The 21,895-nt window shown below is 37.2% G+C and overlaps 1 protein-coding gene across 1 annotated transcript in view; it reads right to left on the bottom strand.

Moving 5' to 3' along the window:
* Positions 1-21,895, bottom strand: part of DCDC1 (doublecortin domain containing 1) — a gene marked incomplete at its 5' end in the record, with an annotated part of 457,606 nt that overhangs the window by 20,138 nt on the left and 415,573 nt on the right. Inside the window, 7 exons of the mRNA XM_047071674.1 lie at positions 5,017-5,196; positions 6,418-6,554; positions 11,264-11,365; positions 12,082-12,234; positions 15,391-15,592; positions 16,924-17,127; positions 18,980-19,165. Coding sequence (XP_046927630.1) covers positions 5,017-5,196; positions 6,418-6,554; positions 11,264-11,365; positions 12,082-12,234; positions 15,391-15,592; positions 16,924-17,127; positions 18,980-19,165 — 1,164 coding nt within the window. The remainder of the gene's footprint in view (positions 1-5,016; positions 5,197-6,417; positions 6,555-11,263; positions 11,366-12,081; positions 12,235-15,390; positions 15,593-16,923; positions 17,128-18,979; positions 19,166-21,895) is intronic.

The following is a 21,895-nucleotide window of genomic DNA, read 5'->3' on the forward strand; positions in this document are numbered from 1 at the left end:
CTCAACCTTAATTGTCTCCTGAAAACCATATCTCTAAATAAGTCACACTGGAGGTTAGGGCTTCAGCAAAAAAATTTGGGGAGGGAGTGCACAATTCAGCCCATAGAAGTTATTTTGTTTTTCAGCTTTAAAACAACCAACAAATATGGTAATTGGGTTTCTATCTGGGTTGGGAGCAATGAGGAGCTGTCCTAGAAATATGTATGGATAGGTTTCTGGGAAAAACTTCCGCAGCTTGAAAAGAACTTACATAAAGGTAATTCTTACATTTTCCCTTACTTCACTACTAAAATGTGACTATTTTATTGAGATTCTGTTTATAATCAGAAAAATGAACGTTATTTAATAAAAACATATACTAAGTGCAAAATGTGAATTAAATATATAAGTATTTCACTTGGTTTTCATAAAGATCTATCTACATGAGACAAAGTTAATGAGTTCACAAAAATATTTTTAAAATAAATGTGAAAATAAGGCATTTTCAGTACAGAAAGGCTCTAAAATATCTAGTCAGCTTAGTACCTTCAATGACATTATTAATTCTTAGTTTTCCAAATGTATCTAAACTTATTCACGTATCTTCTTTACAGTGGGTAATCTAAATTGTATGTTCATCATTTTTGCAATAACTAAAGCTCATAATAAAGGAACAATGTTCTGTGCACAATTCCTCACCCACAATCTATCTTGTGAGCTTAGTTTTCATAGGCCGTTATTCTCAGGGTTGGGCGCGTGGGCATCACAGAACAAATGCATATTCCCTGCAGGCATGGGGTCCTCGCCTCTACAAATCAGAAGGACCTGTTTCTCATTCTTTCGGCTTCCACTTCTGCATCAAGAACTATTTGGCTGAGAGAAAACACACTGGTTTTGAGATTCTGTAGAATCAAAGAGATGTTGTAGGGGTGGAGAAGACAAATGTTTCAGGACCATAGAAAGAGGGGCTGGGCAATCATAAATCAGAGAGAGATGCCGGCTCTGAAGAAAGAGCCACTAACCCTGGAGAGGGAGCCACCTTAGTGCACTGATGACAGATGAGCCTTCGCCAGTTGGAGATGGGTTGCTCTAGTAATGTTCAAAGAGTGGGTAGGAAGAATGTGGTTAAATCATCCAGAATAGCCACAGCAGTGAAAGCAGCAGAGAAAAAGTCTGCATTAGATGGGATTCAAATACCATCTGGGGGTTTTATTACAGAAAGTAGAGTGAAGCACTTTGAAATGTGTTCTGTTCCTCATTTCTCTGGTAAAAGTACCAACCATTGAAGCTGAGTTTCTTTGGAACTGGTGGTGTTAGCCAGACTCCCCAGTGAAATCTGAGCCCTACACTTCCTGTTGTCTATTTGTTTCACACAGAGTCCACTCTCCAGAAGTGTTCTTTACAGACTGATAGCTTGAATGGATACATTTCTAATGGATCACAAAGGATCTCATGCAGGTCTCCAAATACAAAAACAGACAGTATGGAAAAGATAAGGAAAGAGGTTTATTTTAAAAAAATAAAGCAAAGGAAGAAATAATATGCAGAAACTTTCTAAACATTTCCTAAGTATCTTTCTACATACTGAGACCACATTAGTCTCTGTAAAACACTGTTTATACCATGTCATGAATTTATTCAGAGACGACTGGTGGCTAAAACACTTTGGTCTGGGATAGTGTAATGGACCACATTATGTCCTCCTCAAAACTCATTTGGAGAAAGTTCCTTAAGGAGGTAATTAAGATTAAATGAGGTCACAAATGTTGGGCACTAATATGACAGGACCGTGGCCTTATTAGAAGAGGAAGAGGAACTAGAGATCTCTCTCTCCACACATGTACAGGGGAAAGGCTGTGTGAGAACACATAGTGGTGAGGTGGGGGTCATCTGCAAACCAGAGGGTCCTTCAGAAACCAACCCTGCTGACACCTTGATCTTGGACTTTCTAGCCTCCAGGACTCTGAGAAATAAGTTTCTGTTGTTTAAGCCACCCAGTCTATGATGTTCGTTATGGCACCCCAAGTAGACTAATGTAGATAGCATGTGGGGTCCACCATATGCTTTTAAACAATCTCTCCAGTTGTATATATCTTTCTGTATTTCTCTGCCCAAGTACCATCTATGTACTGGAATTATGTATTTAATTTTTGAATTCTAACAACCATACTTTTGTGTTCAGTGCCCCTCATCCTTATTAATGCTTTTTCTGCCTAAGATACTGAATCTTACCCATTTCTCAAGTTTCATCAGAGGTCCTGATTGATTCCTCTGTGGAGCCTTTCTCCTTCACCCCAGGTGGGAAGTGTTCCCCTCCTCTGAACTCCTACTGAACTTCCTGCCTGAACTGCTAATTTGACCTTTATAACATGCTGTTAGTATTTCTCTAAGAAGAATGTCAGATCCCTTAGCTAATACATTTTCTTACAATCTGTATTCATCATAACAAAATATAGAGCACAGAGGAAAATGCACAAGAAAGAAATACCACTTTTATTAGGTCACCAACAATAAGACCATTTGATAAATACTTCCAAAAATAGAAGTATTCTAAGTGTATGCATGTGTATGTATAGAATCCAACTCCACATGCTTTATGTTATGCTTCTATCACTTAGCCTGGAACATCATTATTGTCATTATTCTTTCCAAAGTTCATTTTAATTGAGTTATAATATTCTATCCTATGTACTATAATTCATTTAACCAAGTCCCTATTGATGACTATTTAAATTATTTCTAATCTATCTATGTTATAAATAGCCCTGTGATAAATACCCTTACCAAACAATCTTTGCATAAATTCATAAAAATATCCCTGGGATAAAGTTCTAGAAGTACATTTTTTTTATGATATGTATTGCCAACAAGTTGTACATCCATCAACATGAGAGTGATCATTTCTCTACACACTCGAATAAACCTTGACATATTTTCAAATGCGTTGCCAATTTGAAATATTGATTTGATGAGAACATAGACCATGTGTTATTTTATTCTTTCTACTGCTACCATTACAATTGATGCTAACTTGTCAATTACACTACACTATTAAATGTTCAAAATCATTTCACATACATAAATTAAAATAATATTTTACAGCACCTAGCATAATGCCCTTCATATACAAAGTTCATAAAAGATTATATATGATCATGGAATAATAAAAATATCACCCCATAAATGGGGTGTCTCTTACATGCTACATGAAAGTCAGAGAAATCAAAAAATTATTCCTCCAGTGGATATATGTAATTTAAAAAAAATGTTTTGCTATTCTGAGTCTGATAAACTATCTTTAATCCTATCACCCCCACTCTACCCTTTATCTACTTATTAATCACTTCCTATTCCCTCATTAATGTATCAGTTCTACTTGCAATGGTGAAGTGCATTTTAAGGTGTGGCATTCTAGGTATGAACCAAAAAAATTTGTTTTTCTAACATTTATTTATTTTTGAGCGACACAGAGAGAGAGATAGAGTGTGAGTGGGGGAGGAACAGAGAGACAGGGAGACAGAATCTGAAGCAGGCTCCAGGTTCTGAGCTGTCAGCAGAGAGCCCCACACGGGGCTCGAACTCAATCATGGACCGCGAGATCGTGACCTGACCTGATGTCGGACACTTAACCCACTGAGCCGCCCCTACAGTATGAACTCAAAATTTTTAAGAAACTAGCAAGGAAGGAACATTTCAGCTTTGTTATAGAACATTTTCTAGGATGTTTTTTATTGAAAAAGCTTTTGTTCTTTAAAAAAAAAATTTTTTTTTTCCTAATGTTTATTTATTTTTGAGAGAGACAGAGACAGAATGTGAGTGGGTTAGGGGCAGAGAGAGAGGGAGACAGAATCCAAAGCAGGATCCAGGCTCTGAGCTGTCATCACAGAGCCCGACCCGGGACTCGAACTCAGGAGCTGTGAGATCATGACCTGAGCCGAAGTCGGACGCTCAACCAACCAAGTCACCCAGGCGCCCCGATTTTGCTCTTTAAAAAACAATAATCACTTTCTTTCCACCCTCCCCATGTGTATGAAGTTCCTTTGCTTGTATTACTAGTTTTCAATATGCTTTCTACATATTTATCTCTTCTCTCTCAAGTAGAGCAAATTGGTTGTCAACTTCTGCTTTTGCAGTTATTATTCAGTGTCCCCAGCACAAAGGAGTAGTCCCAGTCTCATTTTGAGACTCCAGTGTTCAGAGGCAGAACTCTTCCCAGGTGCACCTCCTATTCTATGTGCCCTTAGCCTCCATGAACTCCACCCCCGTCAGTCTATTGCACTATCTCCCCTTACCCTTCAACACCTGCTGACATCTCATCTATATACAACTTCCTCTTGGCCCAGAAAAATTATATGAAAACATTTCACAAAATAAAAAGCCAATTATCTGACATACCACTGCAAAACTTTTTAAACGTCTATCAAAATCCATTTGTTAGCTACCTCAAGTTTTTATTTAGAGACTAAAGCAAGATGCCAAATTTTAGGACTATGTCCTTGATATTACAAAAATAAATGAACTGCTACTTCTCCTTTCCTTAGTCAATGTTTTAACTTTGGAAAGTGGAAAGTTTGCCATGGTCCCAGTACTCTGGGTAGTAAGAATATGACAGATTTTCTCTAAAAGTACTGTTGTTTGCGCTACAGAAAACATATCTAGTGAATAATTCCTGGTGGGGAAAAAAATCACGTTTTTGTGAACCAGAATTTAAACACATCAGGAAAATGATTTATGCTTTTAAAGTTAAGGTTTTACTCTTTGGCTACAGCGGGTTTAACTGACATTGTTCTCTGCTGGTCAAGTATCATATTCAGATTCACACACGTGTCAGACAGCATTGAGCTCCACATTTTTCACACATACAAGCCCATTTAATCACCATAGCAACCCTGTGAGGAAAGTATTACTCCCATTTTACAGATGAGGAAATGAGGTCCAGAAAGGTAAAATAATTCGCCTAATCTAACAATCTAAAAATGCCCGAGCTAGAATTTGAATCCAGGCCAATGAAGCGATCTCCTTTTACACTAGATTTACCTCTGAAATAGTTTTGCCCCAGGCATAAGTACCATCTTCAGGTCTGCCTCCATTTGGATAAATCCAGACTCGTTTTGCATTGGGCTGCTTGTACAGCCTGCTCTGAATGAGTGTTATACGTTTAGTTTCAACTGTAGAATTTCTTTTGGATTGCAGTTCTTGAACTGCAGAAAGGTGCTCCTGGTAACAAAAGCCCAGAGAATTGCCTGGTTAGTATGTTTATGAAGGATGTGATGAAAACAGAAATACCTTATAATTGTAAATTATATTGTAAAAATTCTAGGAAGTGCATTACCCTCTCCTGTCACGGAATCTTCTTAAATCCCCCTTGCTTCCATGAGTCATCAAAGGCAATAAGAACCATTAGAGTAATAATAATAAGGCATTTATTTTGGCAAAACACTTTACTTTCATTTATAATTTGGAGAAATGAATAGAGATGTGTTTTTGGATTTCTGTGTGGTGTTTCTCCTACTGAGCAATTTCTCTGCATCTAACAAATGAGTTTTTGATTAGAATCACAACATCATTTTCTTTAACCAAGAAATGCTTCAGGGAATGTGCATGACTGTTGTTTGAGTCTTTACTCTCTGTCTTTTAAAATACAGCAACCACCCTTATACTTTGCCAGATCCCTGCCAGGCAGCTTTTCATCCCACTTCAAGCATGTCCTAGTTCAATGCTTTGCATTCATTCCCTGGTCAGTGATTTATCCTTCTCAGCTTGGCAAGAAGTCATATTTCTAGCAATGTCAATTTCTTTTTTTCTAGTAACCTTGACTTGGGCACACGCCTAAGATTTAGATTGAACACATTTCACGATTTGAGAAACCCTATTAAATAAGAACATATCATTTTGATGAAAAACTTCACAAAGCAAAAAGTTTTCCCAGGTCTCTATCCCCAGTCCTCTCTCAACAGCTGACCTTTCTCTTCTCGACTTTTTTTATGTCTGGCAATCCTGACTGATTAACCAATTGGACTGAAACTGCTTTTTGAATTCCTCACTTCTGAATGTCTCCATTGCAATTAGTATTTTGCTCCTTGCTCTTTTTACATATTGAGACATACCCTTAGGAGTGATGAGCAATGAAGCCATAAGGCTCAACTTGACTACACTTATTATAATTACCTTTGTACATATCCACTGGGCCTTTTTCTCTTCTTTGCTAAGGTCATAATTTCTGGTCTCCATTCAAACAAAACAGACTTTCCTATGAGCTGTCTGTCTTTTAGATAACTACTCTCCAAATGCCAACTCAATGCTTGGCATATGCTTATGTGGTCATAACAGACCAGATGCTGAGGATATATTAATAGCGTAATTTTAAAATTCAATGCTATGCTTTTAAAACCTTATTAAAGAGGCAGTCTTTAGCGTCTGGAGTCCTGAAGAACGCACCTCTGTATGTCTTATGAGCTCCATGAGTTTAATTTCCTCTTGAGTCTTCTCGGTCCATCCTCCTTCCATCACCACCGGCTGCACAGGGTTTTTGTTGGGAACCATGGCGGCTGGCTGACATGCTGCTACTCGCCGCCCTGGGGAAAGAAGTCCCTGGTAATGTTGTTTCCGAAGATGGGCTTTCAGATTTTAAATAAATTGGTTTGGCATTCTACGCATAAATCATTCCACTTGGGAGCATAGGCTAAAATACTAAATATATCATAAAAGCAAAGATGCCTAAGGTAATAATATCTAACAATGCTTCTTCATATGGGAGCTTGAGGTTTCAAACAGCCAGGATATGCATATTCACTGTACAGATGGAAAAGAAAGATAACATGCTGACTTCCACACTGGCCCCAGCCTCTCATGCACGATATGGTTCAGTGGTAATTTAGTCAAATAGAATCCATGACCTATATAGCCCATCATCTCTTCCAGTCATGGAACATATGTTTTGTTCTCTTCACTAATAATAAGCCTTTCCCCAACAATTAGCTTAGCAGCCTGGGGATTAAGTACTTCTAAAATAATATTAACCCAAGAGACAGAAGGCCTTTTTTTCTATCTAATAATACCCTCAAGCACGATTAGTTTCTGACACCTCTGCTGTGCCCTTTAGGTTGTTAAAAAGCTGTGGTAAGAGAAAATATTTGTTGGAATACTGTACTCCAAAGAATAATAGGCATAATTTAATAAGTGTGTTGATTTGAACATATGCATTCTTTGAACTAGTAGTCCACTTAAAACTGTTATAAAAGAGATTTAAAAATCCTAATTATCAAATTGTTTTCTTTTTCTACGCTGAAGATAAACTCATACTGAGTCTTATACTGATCTCTAAACTTTTTAAGTACAAATAATGCTTCCTCTTGCATGTTCTTTCTAGAAACTTATGTTGAACACTAGCTATCAGTCAGGCTTTGCACTAGATAATGCAAATACAAACATGCTCAAGATTTAGTCCTGTCTCAAGTTTGGTGGGTAAGGCTGATATCAAGGAAATGATTATACCAATAATTGATTGCAACTGTGCTGCACCAGAGAAGTGCATTTATATAAAAGTATGTAACACTAAGCTCAGTGCTTAGTCTCAACTGCCAGAGAAGGCTTCTCTGAGAAAGTAACATTTAGGTGGATAAAATAATAGAAATTCTAACACAAAGTTGGGTTTTAATTTTGTTGCCAAGGGAGTCTTAATGTGCAGATTCTCAGACCATGACCATAAACAAAACTCTTTGAAAATAATTTAGTATTTGCAGAGAATAAAGCATTTGTGTTCTTGTAAGCTCAAGTTTGTGGAAACAGATCCAGCAATAAAAATAAATGGCAGCAATGACTTTTCAGAGAAACCAGAATTCTATGTACCCAATAAGCATTCTGTGCAATTTATGGATGTGGAGAAAATATAATTGAACCAGTCAGCCAATGAATTACAGTGGCAATGCCATTAGGTTACATGATTTGGAGAAGACCACAGTGGTACGAGAAAAATACATAACGCAAATTTACGCAAATATAGTTTTTAGCCTACTCTATTCATAAAGTGGAAACAACATTAATTTATGATACATAACTATTTTATTTATAGTGCCTTTTGAACACTAAAACTTTGCTCAACTAAAGAGAGCTCAGCAATAGTTTATCATTTACGCTCTTAAGAGCCAGGATTTGAATGTAGGAAAAGAGCAAAAACCATTATGCATTATTTGTTTTTTGTCAACTTGCTTCTAATGGTCTCTAAAAAAAAAACTAATACATTTGCACTATAATTTTCATAGAGACATAAATTCATCACAAAAGGTTTTGGTTCGGGAAAAGATGTTCATAACAAACTATTATTTATGTAGGTAAGAATACAAATTGAAACCAGGCAAAATGTATTGATTAAATTATTTTTATTTTCTTATTATATTTCCCATATATCCTATTTTATTTCATATGATATATGGGGAAAGTAATGATAATAGCTAACAATTAGTGGGGAAAACTAGAAAACATGAGTGCTTTGCTGTTCTTTCAGACTATAAATCTCACCTGTACAGATCCCCCATACCCCTCCCCTGATTAGAGGCCCACACTGTTTCAGCATTATCTATGGCTGGGAGGGTAAGTCAACCTCATTTGAGGTTTTAGTTGGCAAATCCATTTAGCTCTCACACTAAATAAAATGCTCCATCGTTGTCTTTATATGTAACAAAGATGATACTTTGGCCTAATCTGCCATTTCTTAGTTTCATTGATCAGTTTTTAAGACCCCAAGTCAGAAAATGGGCTGCCTTCACAGGAACCTTTATTCTAATACTTATTGAGTATTTATTATGTGATATGCATGCAGTAAATACTCGACATCTGTTACTTAATCATAAAAACCCTACAAAGTTATTACTAGCATCGTGATTAATATTAGCAATGACCATACTTATAAATGAAATGTAAAGTCAGTTTATACACAGCATATGCTTAATAAACATGTGTTGCATTTACCAATGGCTATAATAATGGAAAATAATCTACTTAGCCACTATTTATACCTCTCATACCTCCTCTTTCATCCAATCCTCAAGAAGCTTATTATCCAACAGGGACTGCAGTTAACTGAACTTTGACTTATTCTTATTTATCTTCCTAAGCCCAACAACTAGAAAAGCCTGTCCTCAGAGTAGGTATTTTATAAGTATGCACTGAATTTACATTTAATAGCAGAAAATATAACAGTTTGTCAGTAGAGACAAGATTTATCTTAGCACTAAATTCTAAGAGAAAAATTTCATTAATGGATTCCTCCATAATGGACACCATCTGACCAAACAGACTATTGTCAAGAATGATATTGTAGATGATACCAACTGAACTTTAAACGCTTTTTTAGTACTTAATTATAATAAAAGCTGAAGACATGATATAAAATCAGCATACAGGAAAGGCAGCTCTGCCAGGTGCTATTTTTAGTATGTTGCTTTTTATTGATTTAATTTGATATAGGAATAGACCTTAGAAAACTCAGTGGAGTGAATGGTTGAAATTCCAACCATTCTTTAATTCAGTCATTCTACAACTATTCACAGAGCAAACAGGAAGGGTGTAGAATTTATAATGTATCATAGGGAAGACAGTCACATGACCAGGTAATAATATTAATGTGATAACAATTATCACAGGGGAAGTTCAAGGTGTGATAAACCACATTATTCCTGACATGGAAAAGGAAGGCTTTTAGGAAGAACAACGAGTAAGCTGAAAAGTATATAATGAGTTCAAGCAATCCAAGAGGACAAGAGAGAGAGAAACTTGAGGCAGAAGAAACTAAATTGTTCCACAAGCCCAGAGTTAAGAAAGTGCCTGATACATCTGGAGGACTGAAAAACAGTCCAACTGGTGGAGTGGAGTGTACAAGGAAAGAGAGAAACTCACACAGAACCAGATGGTGCAAGGCGACACTAAGGAGTTTCATTGTCCTAAAGATAATAAGGAGCTTTGAAAGGTTTTATGCCTGGAGCACCATGACACCTTTGTATTTTTGCCTGATCACTCCAGATTCAGAACATCGTCATTAGCATAGAATAGAAACTACTGTCAAGACTGGAAGCAGGGAGACAAGTTACAAAGCTGTTCCAGTAATCCAAAGAATAGATGACAATAGCTTGAATTTAGATAATACGGTTGGGGATTAAGACAGAATTCATTTGAGATAAATTTAATAGATTAGAAGCCACCAGACTTACTGATACTTGCTTGGAGAAAGTGAGAGAGGGGGAGATGCCAAGGATGACTCCCAGGTTTCTAAGATGGAACACCTGGGCAGATGGTGGTGGCATCCACTGCTCAAAGAAATGAAGTGGTAGTAATTGGAGTGGTGGTAACATGATAACTTTGGTTTTGGACACGCTTATGGGATATTCAAGTGAAAATGACTAGTAGTTGAAGCAGTAGAGGTTGTCAGTCATAATAGAGGCTTTTCATTTAGACCCAATAATTCTTTTGGTAAGAACTGAATAGTAGTCATCTCAATCCAGAGCTCCGTCTTGTGCATTTACAAGTAGCTGCGTTGCTTATCGAAATAAAATTCACATGCTTTCAACAATACACAGTGCACATCCTTAGGAGTTGAAATCCTGTTATAGAAATTACGGAGCCTGAAATGTATTCCTTTCCAGACTAAAGTCCACAATACACTACTTCTCTCCAAAGAACCATATGATATCTCAAGTGCTAGGAATAGTATAAGGTCCAGAACCTAAGATTCATTGACAAAGAGAATGAAAGAGGAGAACAAACATTGCCAATTGATTACTTTGACTATGAATAGCATATTTTGTGCTGCCTAACAAGAAAAAAAGAAGCCCTTCTGAGATAGTGACATTGACCTTTGAAGAATTTAGTATTTCCTCACTCAAATTATTGAAAAAAACAAACATACAAAACAACAACAAAAAACAAAACACTTCGTCCCCAGTAATTCCCAAAGAATAGACAGAAAGTTTTGTTTAAGACCTAATTTCAAAGCCCACAAAAGGTCAGTTCAGCAACTGTTTCAATCCCATCATAGGGGTTATATGACCCAGACAGTCTCCTAATTTTAAAAATTTGCCTATAATTCATGTGATATTCATTTTAATATAAAGATTACAAATATACAATCAGTACTAGAAGATACATTATTAGGTTTTAGACTGGCTCAAGTGACTTTTGTGGCACAATAATTTATCAGTTAAACATCTGGTATCTAATAGTAGGAAAAAACTACCAGTAAACTGGGGTTACATTTAGAAATAAACACGGTGATACTTTAGTTCATACTGACCTTTTAACTGTCTCATTTTGTGTTTCATGGTGTCTAGATCAGCCAAAATTTTGTCCTTTCTTAGCCAGTTCTGTTTTTCTAATTTTTCTACTTTCTGCAAAGCTAGAAAAAATACATGATATTTTATCCTGCATTGTGTTATCAACAGTAATTTATCATGCAAGCCAATAATTTATAAAGAACTTTCTGCTGCAAGAAATAGATTCAATTAGAAATAAGTAATTAAAAGGTAAGGGTCATTAAAAGAAACCTCATTTGAAAGATGACAGGGCTTAAGGCATTTCTTTATGGAATGGAGAGGGGGGAAAAAAAGAAGAACCGTGCTGTTTTATTACATAGATTTACCATATGCAATAGCCATATTTCATTTTCCACCTCCACAAACTATTTGGAGGTGATGAAAGCCTTGCTTGGAACCATTCATTTTTTAAACATCCACCTACTGCCTAAAGGGTGCAATTCTTAAAAATGAAAATGTGCAGACAGGTCGTCTTCAGTGTGAATTAAACTCATTTGTTATTTTCTAATGTATACCATTATTCTCAGTCTTATAGACCAAGGATCTCTTTATCAACTAAATTAGACATTTTTCCATGCAGAATACTCCATTCCAGTAAGAAAAAACAGGCGACTGTGCAAATAAAGGAGCATAGCTATCCTTGTGTACGTGTTAATTGATGGACCTCCTGTTCTGTGCATAAATGTGATGTTATTATGTTGACATTGTATGCACTTAATTCTTTTCTTATGGTGACATAAAATTTATTTCTCTTTCTTTTATACACTTGCTTGAAAGCAAGCAAAAACAAAAAACTTACCATTTGGAGATAGAAATGGTTCACCACAAGATACCCAGATGGCAATGGGATTTCTGAGGATGAGGGTGAGCAAAGACTTATCTACACCATCCAAACTATCAGATGTCACAGACTTTGGAAATAATGTGGTTTTCTGTTTTGTTCTTGGGTTTTCTAGGAAACAAATGACACATTTACCACTGCACAATAGATAAATTTGCCTCCTAAGTTCATTTGTTTATTCAAAAGATTTCCTTTCTTATTAATGACTTGATTTAAATAGGCAATACCTAACCAGATGCAAACACATAAATTTGACCAGAAACTTCATATGCAATCAAATAATTTAAACTACTCTGATTGTAAATATATTTTTAGATTCCTTTTTTACACTTTACCTAGTTGTGACATAAATCTGAGGTGGCTAACCAAAACAGCTACTCTGAAAAGGAATAAAATAAAAATATAAGAAAACTAAGGAAAGGGGGAAAGCCTTTCTAGGCTAACGCCAGAGATAAAATGCTTCAGTGTCCTCATCTTTCAAATGAATAATAGTATCTATCTCATTCTGCTGTTAGGAAGATTAAAAGGAAAAATAAAAGAGGAAAGTGCTTAGAATAAATAGTGTTCAGTCTAATTAATTGGACAAGTATCCAAAAAATGCTAGATAATATTTTTATTATTAAATGGATATGAAAATCACAGTGTTTCCATTTGCTAGAGGTAAAGCACAGTTTGGCTTCTGAGCATTCCAGTGGCCCAAGCAAAGAGGAAAACACAGTATCAAGGTTCATATGGCCCACACAGAGTCATAAATTCTTCAGAAGATACAACTTTCCTGGTTCCTGAGATCTGAGATAAATTTATTTCAGGGTTTTCCTAAAGGGGTTATTTGTGAGAGAGCAAACAGTGTCCTACAATAGAAATGAGCAATATTCAGAACTTCTAACATGCTGGGCATGTCACTAAGACCTCTGCATACATTATCACATGTAATTCTCAGAATGATACTCTGGGGTAGGTCCATTCCTTTTTTTACAATGTAACTGAGGTTTAGTCACATGGATAGGTAGCAGCAGAGCCAGGATTAGAAACCAGGCCATATACCTCCAGAACCTGTGCCCATAACCACCATCTCCATAATAAACATGATACTGAGTTTTTGACTGATGCCTGTTTTTTTTAAAGTTCCTCAACACAAACTGATGGCATAACATAAGCCACAATTCAGTTAAAGGGGGCAGCCTATTAATAGGCCAGCTTGTTCAAGGATAACCTCTAGAATACAGAGGGGAAGGGATGGCCACACCCTTGAGTAGTCCAGCATGAATAACATGACTTCTGGGCTTAATTTAAATACAAAATTAAAAGAAGAGCCTTTGAGATTATAATATGCCAGAACCTAGAGATCAGATATCTATATGCCAAGTAAAGGCCAAACTAAACGCTTTAATGATCATCTAGGCATTAAAAGGTCACATAATTAATTTTAAAAACTCATTAGAAAACAGGACAAATAATATCATTATGAAATAATAGAAAAAAGTACATACTGGTCTTTGCCACAAGTTCCTGGCAGAGAGCTTCTAAATTTCTTGTAATTTTCTAAGTGATTCTTTTTGTCTTTGATCCTGGTTCCTGATGCAGAGCTCCTAAATCCTTTGGAATACCTTGGATGATAGCAGTATCTTGTTTTCTAATGACAGACTCTTGGATGAAGGCTGGTCACCAGAAAGACCAAGCCATGATTAGAACCTTGGAATTTTCCACCCCACTCTCATTCCCGAAAGAGGGAAGAGAGGCTGGAAATGGAATTAGTGGACAATTATGCCTACATGATGAATTCTCCATAAAAACGCCCAAAGTACAAGATTTGGAGACTTTCTGGGTTGGTAAACACATGGAGCTGGTAAGAGAGGAGTGGCAGGCTTAGAGAGAACATGGAAGTTCCGGGCTCCTTCCCACATACCTTATCTTATTCATCTCTTCCACCTGGATGCTTATCTGTATCCTTTATCACATCCTTTCATAATAAACCAGTAGACAGTACGTACACATTTCCTTGAGTCCTGTGAGCTGCTCTAGCAAATTAATCAAACTGAAGGAATATTTAAACATGGGAATTTCCAATTTAAGCCAATTGATCAGAAACACAGGTCTGGATATCTGAAGTGAGAGGTGGTGGGGGCGCAGTCTGTGGGACTAAGCTCTTAACCTGTGGGATCTGATACTATCTAGGTAGATAGTGGCAGAATTGACTTAAATTATAGGACATCCAGCTGGTGTTACAGAATTGCTTGGTGTGTGTGGGGGGGAACCACACATCAGGTGTCAGAAGTGTGAATGTGATAAGAATGTGAGAATAAAGAGACACACAGGAGGAAAAGTGGGTTTTTCCTACTCAATCCTATATACGATAATGATAGCTACTATTCACTGGATGTTTAGTCAACATCAACCAGGCACTATTCTAAGTGACATACACATTTATATATAAATTCCTATTCATATATACTCTTATGAATACATATTCATACCTATGAGACCAAATGAGTATACATTTACATGACTATCAGTGTAAAATTTGTAAAACGAGGCAACTGAGGTACAAGAGTTTAAACAACTTGCCCAAGATCATTCAGCTAGCAAGTGACAGATCTAGAATCTGAATCCTGGTATTCTGACTCCAAAACCCAAGTTCTTAAGCTTTAAATGATGACTCTCAGTATAACAATGGAAAGCTGAGATTACTCTGGTGAATCACTGTGAGCAAGACTCATTTTCATTTAGCAAACTGTTGCTGGGGACATAGTTTGTCCTTGTCCTCAAGTTGTACATAGTTAAATGAGACACACAAAGATGTAAACAGATGATTATAACACAATGTGCTAGGAGCTGCAATACAGGTGCTTTCACTGGAGCTTCTGGGAGTTTAGAGAAGCAGTGGAGATGGGCAGGGGCAGGTTAGGGCAGCTGGTGGGCAACACCTCTTGCACTGATCAAACCCCACTTTCTTAAGTGGTCTCTAGTCGGTTCTGGTTTCAAATTTAATAACAAAGCTGCTCATAAAGTAGCTAAACTGTCAAACACATTTTATAAATTTGAGGCAATTTATTGACTGTTTTGGTGCTGACACCAAATTGATATTCTTTAAAAAAATGTTTCTTGTTATTCTTCAAGGTAAAAGCAATATGAGAACCTCACATGAGAGTAGCTTTCTGTGCTTTTGTAATTGTAGAAGGGCTGACTGAATCAAAGAACCACATTTAACTTTTTTACGACAAAAATAGGGAGAATCAGCTAAATCCTGATTTGTATAATATAACCAACCTTTCAGACTTTTAATAGTTGCTTCTTTTGTCCCAACAGAGGCTGCCTCTTTCTTTGGTTCCTCAGCGTTTCTCTGGATGAAAGATTCATCCAGAGCCCATAAAACCAAGTCACGTAAGGAAAGGACTGTGGTTCCATCTTTGGTATAAACTTTGGATGCTGCTCTGGCAAGGCCAAGTTGCTCCGTACATTCTGTAAGAAGCTTAATAGCAAAGAATACAAGGAAATGATTAGAGAAAAAAGGGATAGAGCTGGGAATAATTGTGAAGAGCTTCTTATTTTAGAAATTTGAGAAAATCCTTTAATTTGGGGAAATGGAAAGGTGAATAACTACTGATTTGATCTTTGAGAAGAGATAATTTTTTATATTAGATTGTCTGATATAACCTCACAAAATTAGTCCTTACTCAAGCTGCGAAAATTAGCTCCAAAAATTTAACACAGCAGCTGATACATTTAATCGTGAATCAGTTAATATATTTTATCATCAGAGTATTTATTTTCTAAGAAGTGTTCAACTTAGAGATCCACTTTCAATTTTGTTGCTTTATAAGGTATAAAAGTAACACTTCACATTGATGAACTGCTTTAAAATAAATGAGTAGTTGACTTTCAAACCCAAACTGAAACATGTTGTTACTTCCATTTTGTAGATAGGAAAACAGGCTGAAAGGTTAAGATTTTTGCCCAAAACTACAGGATACAGCTGTGGAGCCCAGGGTGAATATTGAAGTTGCTAACTTCTGTGACTTGCTTGGTTTGTTGAACAATATCTTAATAAAAAAGCCACTTGTATTCAACCAAAAAGGTGAGTGAATGAGTAGGTATGTACTTGTGTGTTTGCAAGGAGGTCTCCAGGGTAACTCCATATCATATTTAACATTGCTTGTAAAATATGCTGTTAAAGGTACTGCCCAGAATATATAGACAAGATAATCACCAAGCAATGGAAGGACAAAGCTGGGTTTGGGCCTTTTGAACTCTCCTTCCTTCCCGTGACTATAAGGAGGAGCCTCTATGACAGTAACCACATATTCCTTCCTAACACAACTCTTGCTTCTCCAATTTGAGAATGAAGTGAAATAAGCTGTCAGCAAATAAGTGCTCATTTTTTCCAAATGATAAATGAGGTAGTGTCTCTTAGCAAATTCAAATAACATACAATTTGAAGTTAGAATGGGAAGGAAGGCAAAAAACAAACAAACAAACAAACAAACAAACAAAGGAATTCTGTCTATCACAAGAGTGAAGAAACTCTGGTAGCTTTATCTTCCCCCTGCTTTTGTACATCTTTGCTCTGGACCCAGTCTAAAAACCATATTCTGATTTCTCATTTTTCTGAGTCTGTATCCAGAGAAGTACAATAAAAAGGAATATCTTTAAGAAAACCGAGATCTTGATCTCATCAGCTTAAATTAGTGAAACTGGCCAGGGACATTTATCATTCAATCCCATTGCTTTCTTCTTGTCAGAAGAATCACTATTATCATTACCTCTGAGGATGCAAGAAACATTTAAGTGATAGCCACTTACTGTGGGGAATGTTTCAGCCACAATTAACTTTCCATTTCGATATCCATCTCCATTTTTGTATGCAATTATTTTCACTGCCTTCTGGTGCATAGCTGCTAGACCACCATGAGATACAACTTGTGTGCAGGTCTTCATCCGTAAAGATAATAGACGTTCTTCATAATAACTTAGCGTTTTCTCAGCCTCATAAGAAGATAAATCAGCCTGATTAAAACAAAACAAAACAAAACAAAGGTTTACTCAAGCTTTTTCTTTTAGTTTCTGTTACTTTGGTATATTTCAATCTCTTAATTTAATAAATATCTGCATATACATGTGTGTGGTATATAAGTTTTGAAATGTTTACCCCATATGCTATAGGTCTTGGATATCACAGTGGGAAGAACAATGAGTCAGAATTCAGTTCTCTTCCCAGCCCTGTCATGGAGTCCTTAGGTGACTTTAGGCCTCTGGTTTGTGTTTCTGGGCTTCTCCTGTTCTCTATTTTGCCTTCTCCTTGTGACAGGAGCTGGGTAAGAAGGATGCCAGGGCCAGAGAAAGCCTAGGGTTGAAGTGATGGGATGCTGGCACTACAGATATCCTCTTGGTCTTTAACTTGAGGATGATCCCATCCCGTGGTGGCAGACTGAAGAAGGGGGAGGGGAATGAGTGCAGTCTTAGCCACATGTGTAGGTTCGGCTTTTGGTTTATTGCAGCAAAGACAAGAAGGACAGAAAGGATTACTCAACACTCCACAAGTTAAGAGAGGTAAGAGGGAGGCTAAGGGAAGTCTTCCTGAGTGGCTCTCAAGCTTCCATATGTACTAAGCATACATTCCGGGAAACATTGTGCAGCGGGCTATGTGGCAATAAGAACTTATAGAAAGCATGCAGAACCCAAGACTACAAAAGAGCAGATGCAGAAAGCAGGGTGGAGAACAAGATAAGATATTCCACAGTGACATGGTCTAAGGAATTCATGAGCACAGGCAGGACCCAACCTTAACTAGATACCCACCCGCTGTTTTCTCTGCAAGGCCAAAAAGCAGTATTCTGCTTTGCAGTGGGTTGCCTATGATCTCCTAACCCAGAACATAGCTATTTGATTTCCCATAACACCATAATGAGGGTGGTGAATATCACACTTCACCTTTCTCTTTCAAACCCTACTCAGGATGCTGCTTTGAGGGAAAAATTCTGTTTGAGATGCTGTAACATTGGGGATTCTTTCCAATCAGCTCACCACCACTTCCTTAACCCCACCATCATTAAAGCAAAGCCAAATGCCTTCATACTTCCCCAGAGGACTTCTTTTCTCCATCAGAGTTACTGTTACACTTAATGTTTATTGCGACTCTTCATGTCCCCTCCAGATGGAGGGTGTCCCCTCCACCCTGCACTGTGTATCTGGTTTAGGGGAAAGAGGAAAGATATCTGGAAATGGACCTGGCAAGCCCCAGAGAGCACACCCAAGTTAGAAGGCTTCTCTTAGGAATTGCTTCTTTTTATATAGGTGTGTAAGTTCCCCTTAGCACATCTTACTCTAAACTTGAAGGAGGGGACTTTTTAAATGGTGCCATTTTACATTAAGATCACAGGAAAGTGGCAGAGATTTTTTTTTCTCCACAAGCTATAAATAGTATTAGACATGGATGCATGAATTCAGGCATCCAACCTGAACAATCATTAACAACATGTCAAATTCCCCCTGAAATGTTCCATACTAGTAAAAAGTTTTCCCTGTGAATATAGACAAAAAAGCTGCTCTGCTAAGTAAAGATTTGCAGTTACTTCCTCATTTAAAAGCAACACAGAGAGCAGTGGAAGGTGTCAGTAGATGATTAAAGCCGCAGAAGTGCCCAATTAACTTCAAAGAGTGTATCGAACTATTAATAGACAATGTATTTTAAATTACAATGGGGAAAAGGAAATCAATGCAGGTGGAATGGTAAAGGTGCATCAGAGGAAGATGAATTGGATGAGTGGAGATGAACTTGAGTGCAAGGCAGATAATGAATGCGTCAAAGTTTCCAAAGTGATGCCATACATGTATTAGCAGAGCTCAGGTCGTTACACACCTTTGCCACACTGATGACCTTGAAAGGCCCTCGTGAGAAGGGCTTCTGGGTCTTGGAGCCAGAGGCACAGAGGAATGGCAGCCCTGGAAGCGACTGCTTCAGCCCCTTCTCTGCTCTCATGGATCGTCCACACGCTAAGCAGAGCACAATTTTCCTCTTTCCAGTGGGTGAGAGATAATAGTATCCCTAAAAAAAGGAACAGAGATGTTTTTATGTAGAGGCACCTAAATTATTATAGCATTTTTGTAGAATACTTCACAATACGAATAAAGCATTTATATGATCCCCAAAAGCTATATTTGAAATCTCAACATGAATGAATGATTTTGCTCCCCAATAATTATATTAAAAAACATATTTCTAAATTCTATTGACTGAAAAAGACTAGAGGCTATGACAATTCAACATCAATGAGTATAACTTATGCCAAGAATCAGGGTTTCATGGAGGAATGGCCAGTTCCAGATGTGGGGCAAGAAATATGTAAGATAAGCAAGTTATGTCCTGTAGTGCCTGGAAAGAAAAGAAGCCATCCAAGAGTAAAGGAGTCATGTTAAAAAGACACAAGAACCAACATGAAGAAGCCTCCACTGGCCCAACCTAGGACAATTGGGGAACAACAAAAAGAACCCTTTAGATATGTTTAAATATATAAGTCCCATGAGCTCATAATGATGCTAAAGATATAAGTAAATGTAACAATTAAAAAACAACAAACACATAAAAACAAAATTGCAGCTTATTGGAGTCCACTGGAAGTGAACTGTCACCAATTGATAACTCTGACAACTGGCCATTAGAAAGTGTGGCAGATTATTTGCAAATATGGCCACAATAAAACCTCCCCATCCTGGTCTGCATGTCCTTCTGAAATGTGATTTTGCTTCTCCTCCAGTCAAGAAATGTTTCTCTTTTTGTCTTTTCCTTGAATCTGAGCAACTCTGTGTGACTTGCTTTGGCCAATGTATCAGTAAATGCGATGATGTAAGCAGATACCTAGGAAGTGTTTGCACATTGGAGCTGGTTCTCTTTTGGCTGCCACTGGAACCCTGAGACCACAATATGAACACACTTGAGCTAGCCTACTTAAGAATCCTTGAGGAGAATGAAGAACCCCAGCTAACTGCCTGCTAACCTCCAGATATGTGAGGGAGACCATCGTTAACCACCCAGTCCCCATAGAACCACCAACCTACTAATGTACCACGAGATGACTACATATTAGGGTCACATTAGTGACTTTGGGCAAGACCAGCAGAGCTGCTCCACTGAGCTCAGCCCAAATTATTGGCCAACAGAGCGAAAAAAAAAATCGTTCTTAGTTTAAGCCACTAAGTTTTCAGGTTGTTTATTATACCACAATAGAGAAGTCAGATAGAAAGAATAAACATTTATTCTACCAACACTTACAAACTATGTTTTTGGGTAGTCAAATACCTAGTTGAAGAGGATGAACCTCGTTGAAATTCTTCCCTACATTAAAAATTTAGCTAATAGGGGCGCCTGGGTGGCTCAGACGGTTAAGCGGCCGGCTGACAGCTCAGGTCATGATCTCACAGTTTGTGAATTCAAGCCCCATGTAGGGCTCTGTGCTGACAGCTCAGAACCTGGAGCCTGCTTCGGATTCTGTGTCTCCCCCCCTCTCTCTCTGCCCCTTCCCCACTCATATTCTGTCTTTCTCTTTCTTAAAAATAAACATTAAAAAAATAAAATAAAATAAAATAAAATAAAATAAAATAAAATAAAGTTCAGCTAATAAATGTTGGGAAAATGACAGAATTAAACAAAACTAACACCTCTTTTATTCTGAGAGAGAGAGAGAGAGAGCATGGAGCAAGGGAGAGGGGAAGTGGGGAGGGGTGGAATCTTAAGCAGGCTCCATGCTCAGTGTCGAGGTCAATGCGGGGCTTGATGCCATGACCCTGGGATCATGATTTGAGCCAAAATCAAGAGTCAGATGCTCGATTGAGACACCCAGGCACCCCTAATATCGACCCTTTGGAAACTCCTAATAACCGATTTAAGCAAAGATCACCAAAGAGTGACACTAGATGCAAAGTCATTGGGAGATTTGTTAAATGTGAGATTCGGTTGTGATTATGCCCACTGATACCCATTATCACTAAAAATGGAAAATCCAGAAATTGTACCCTTGCATAAATGGTCAATATGAAATATACAGTAAAGTCCATGACAATTCTTGTCAAAAAATATTGAACATAAATCTAATTACAACTTTAGCATTAAATTACTTTTACAGGAATCATGGGGGCTACAGAAACAAATATAAAAATGCCACAGAAGTAAACAGTCATATCCAAATAGGAGGCATCCTATAGGAAAATTCTAGATTCTACAACCAAAGGTCATACAAGGACCTGTTTCAATCCTGACTCAGACCAAGCAACAATAAGAATAATTTTTTTAGGAGAACCTAGGAAATTTGATTAAGAACAGGGTACTTGATAGCCAAAATGTATTATTAATTTTGTTAGGCGTGATAATGGCATAATTAGGTATGAAAATTTTCCAATATTTTAGAGGTGTGCTTAAGTTGAAGGTGAAATGGTATCATGTCTGGGGTTTGTAAATATTGAAAAACCTTGATAACAGTTGAATTTAGATGATAAATATATGAGGATTTATTACACTATTATATTTTTGAATATGTATGAAAATCTCCATAATAAAATTTTAAAGTACTTTTATATAGACTCTCTAATTTGCTTTGGTCCTCACAAGGCTAAAAGTTAAGTACAGCCAGAGTTAATACCATTCTCAATCAACTTACAGATAAGAAAACAAAAGCTGAGAGAGGGAAGTTTTCATCCAAGGATACTTAAGTAGTACATGGCAGAACTGAAATGTAAAACTGACTCCTGACTCCAAGTTCTTGGCTCTTTTTGCCTTTGTCAT

This window comes from Lynx rufus, unplaced genomic scaffold, assembly GCF_022079265.1.
Source record: "Lynx rufus isolate CCGP_SWC_20201006 ecotype Redwood Valley unplaced genomic scaffold, mLynRuf1.p SCAF_9, whole genome shotgun sequence".
Lineage (NCBI taxonomy): Eukaryota > Metazoa > Chordata > Mammalia > Carnivora > Felidae > Lynx > Lynx rufus.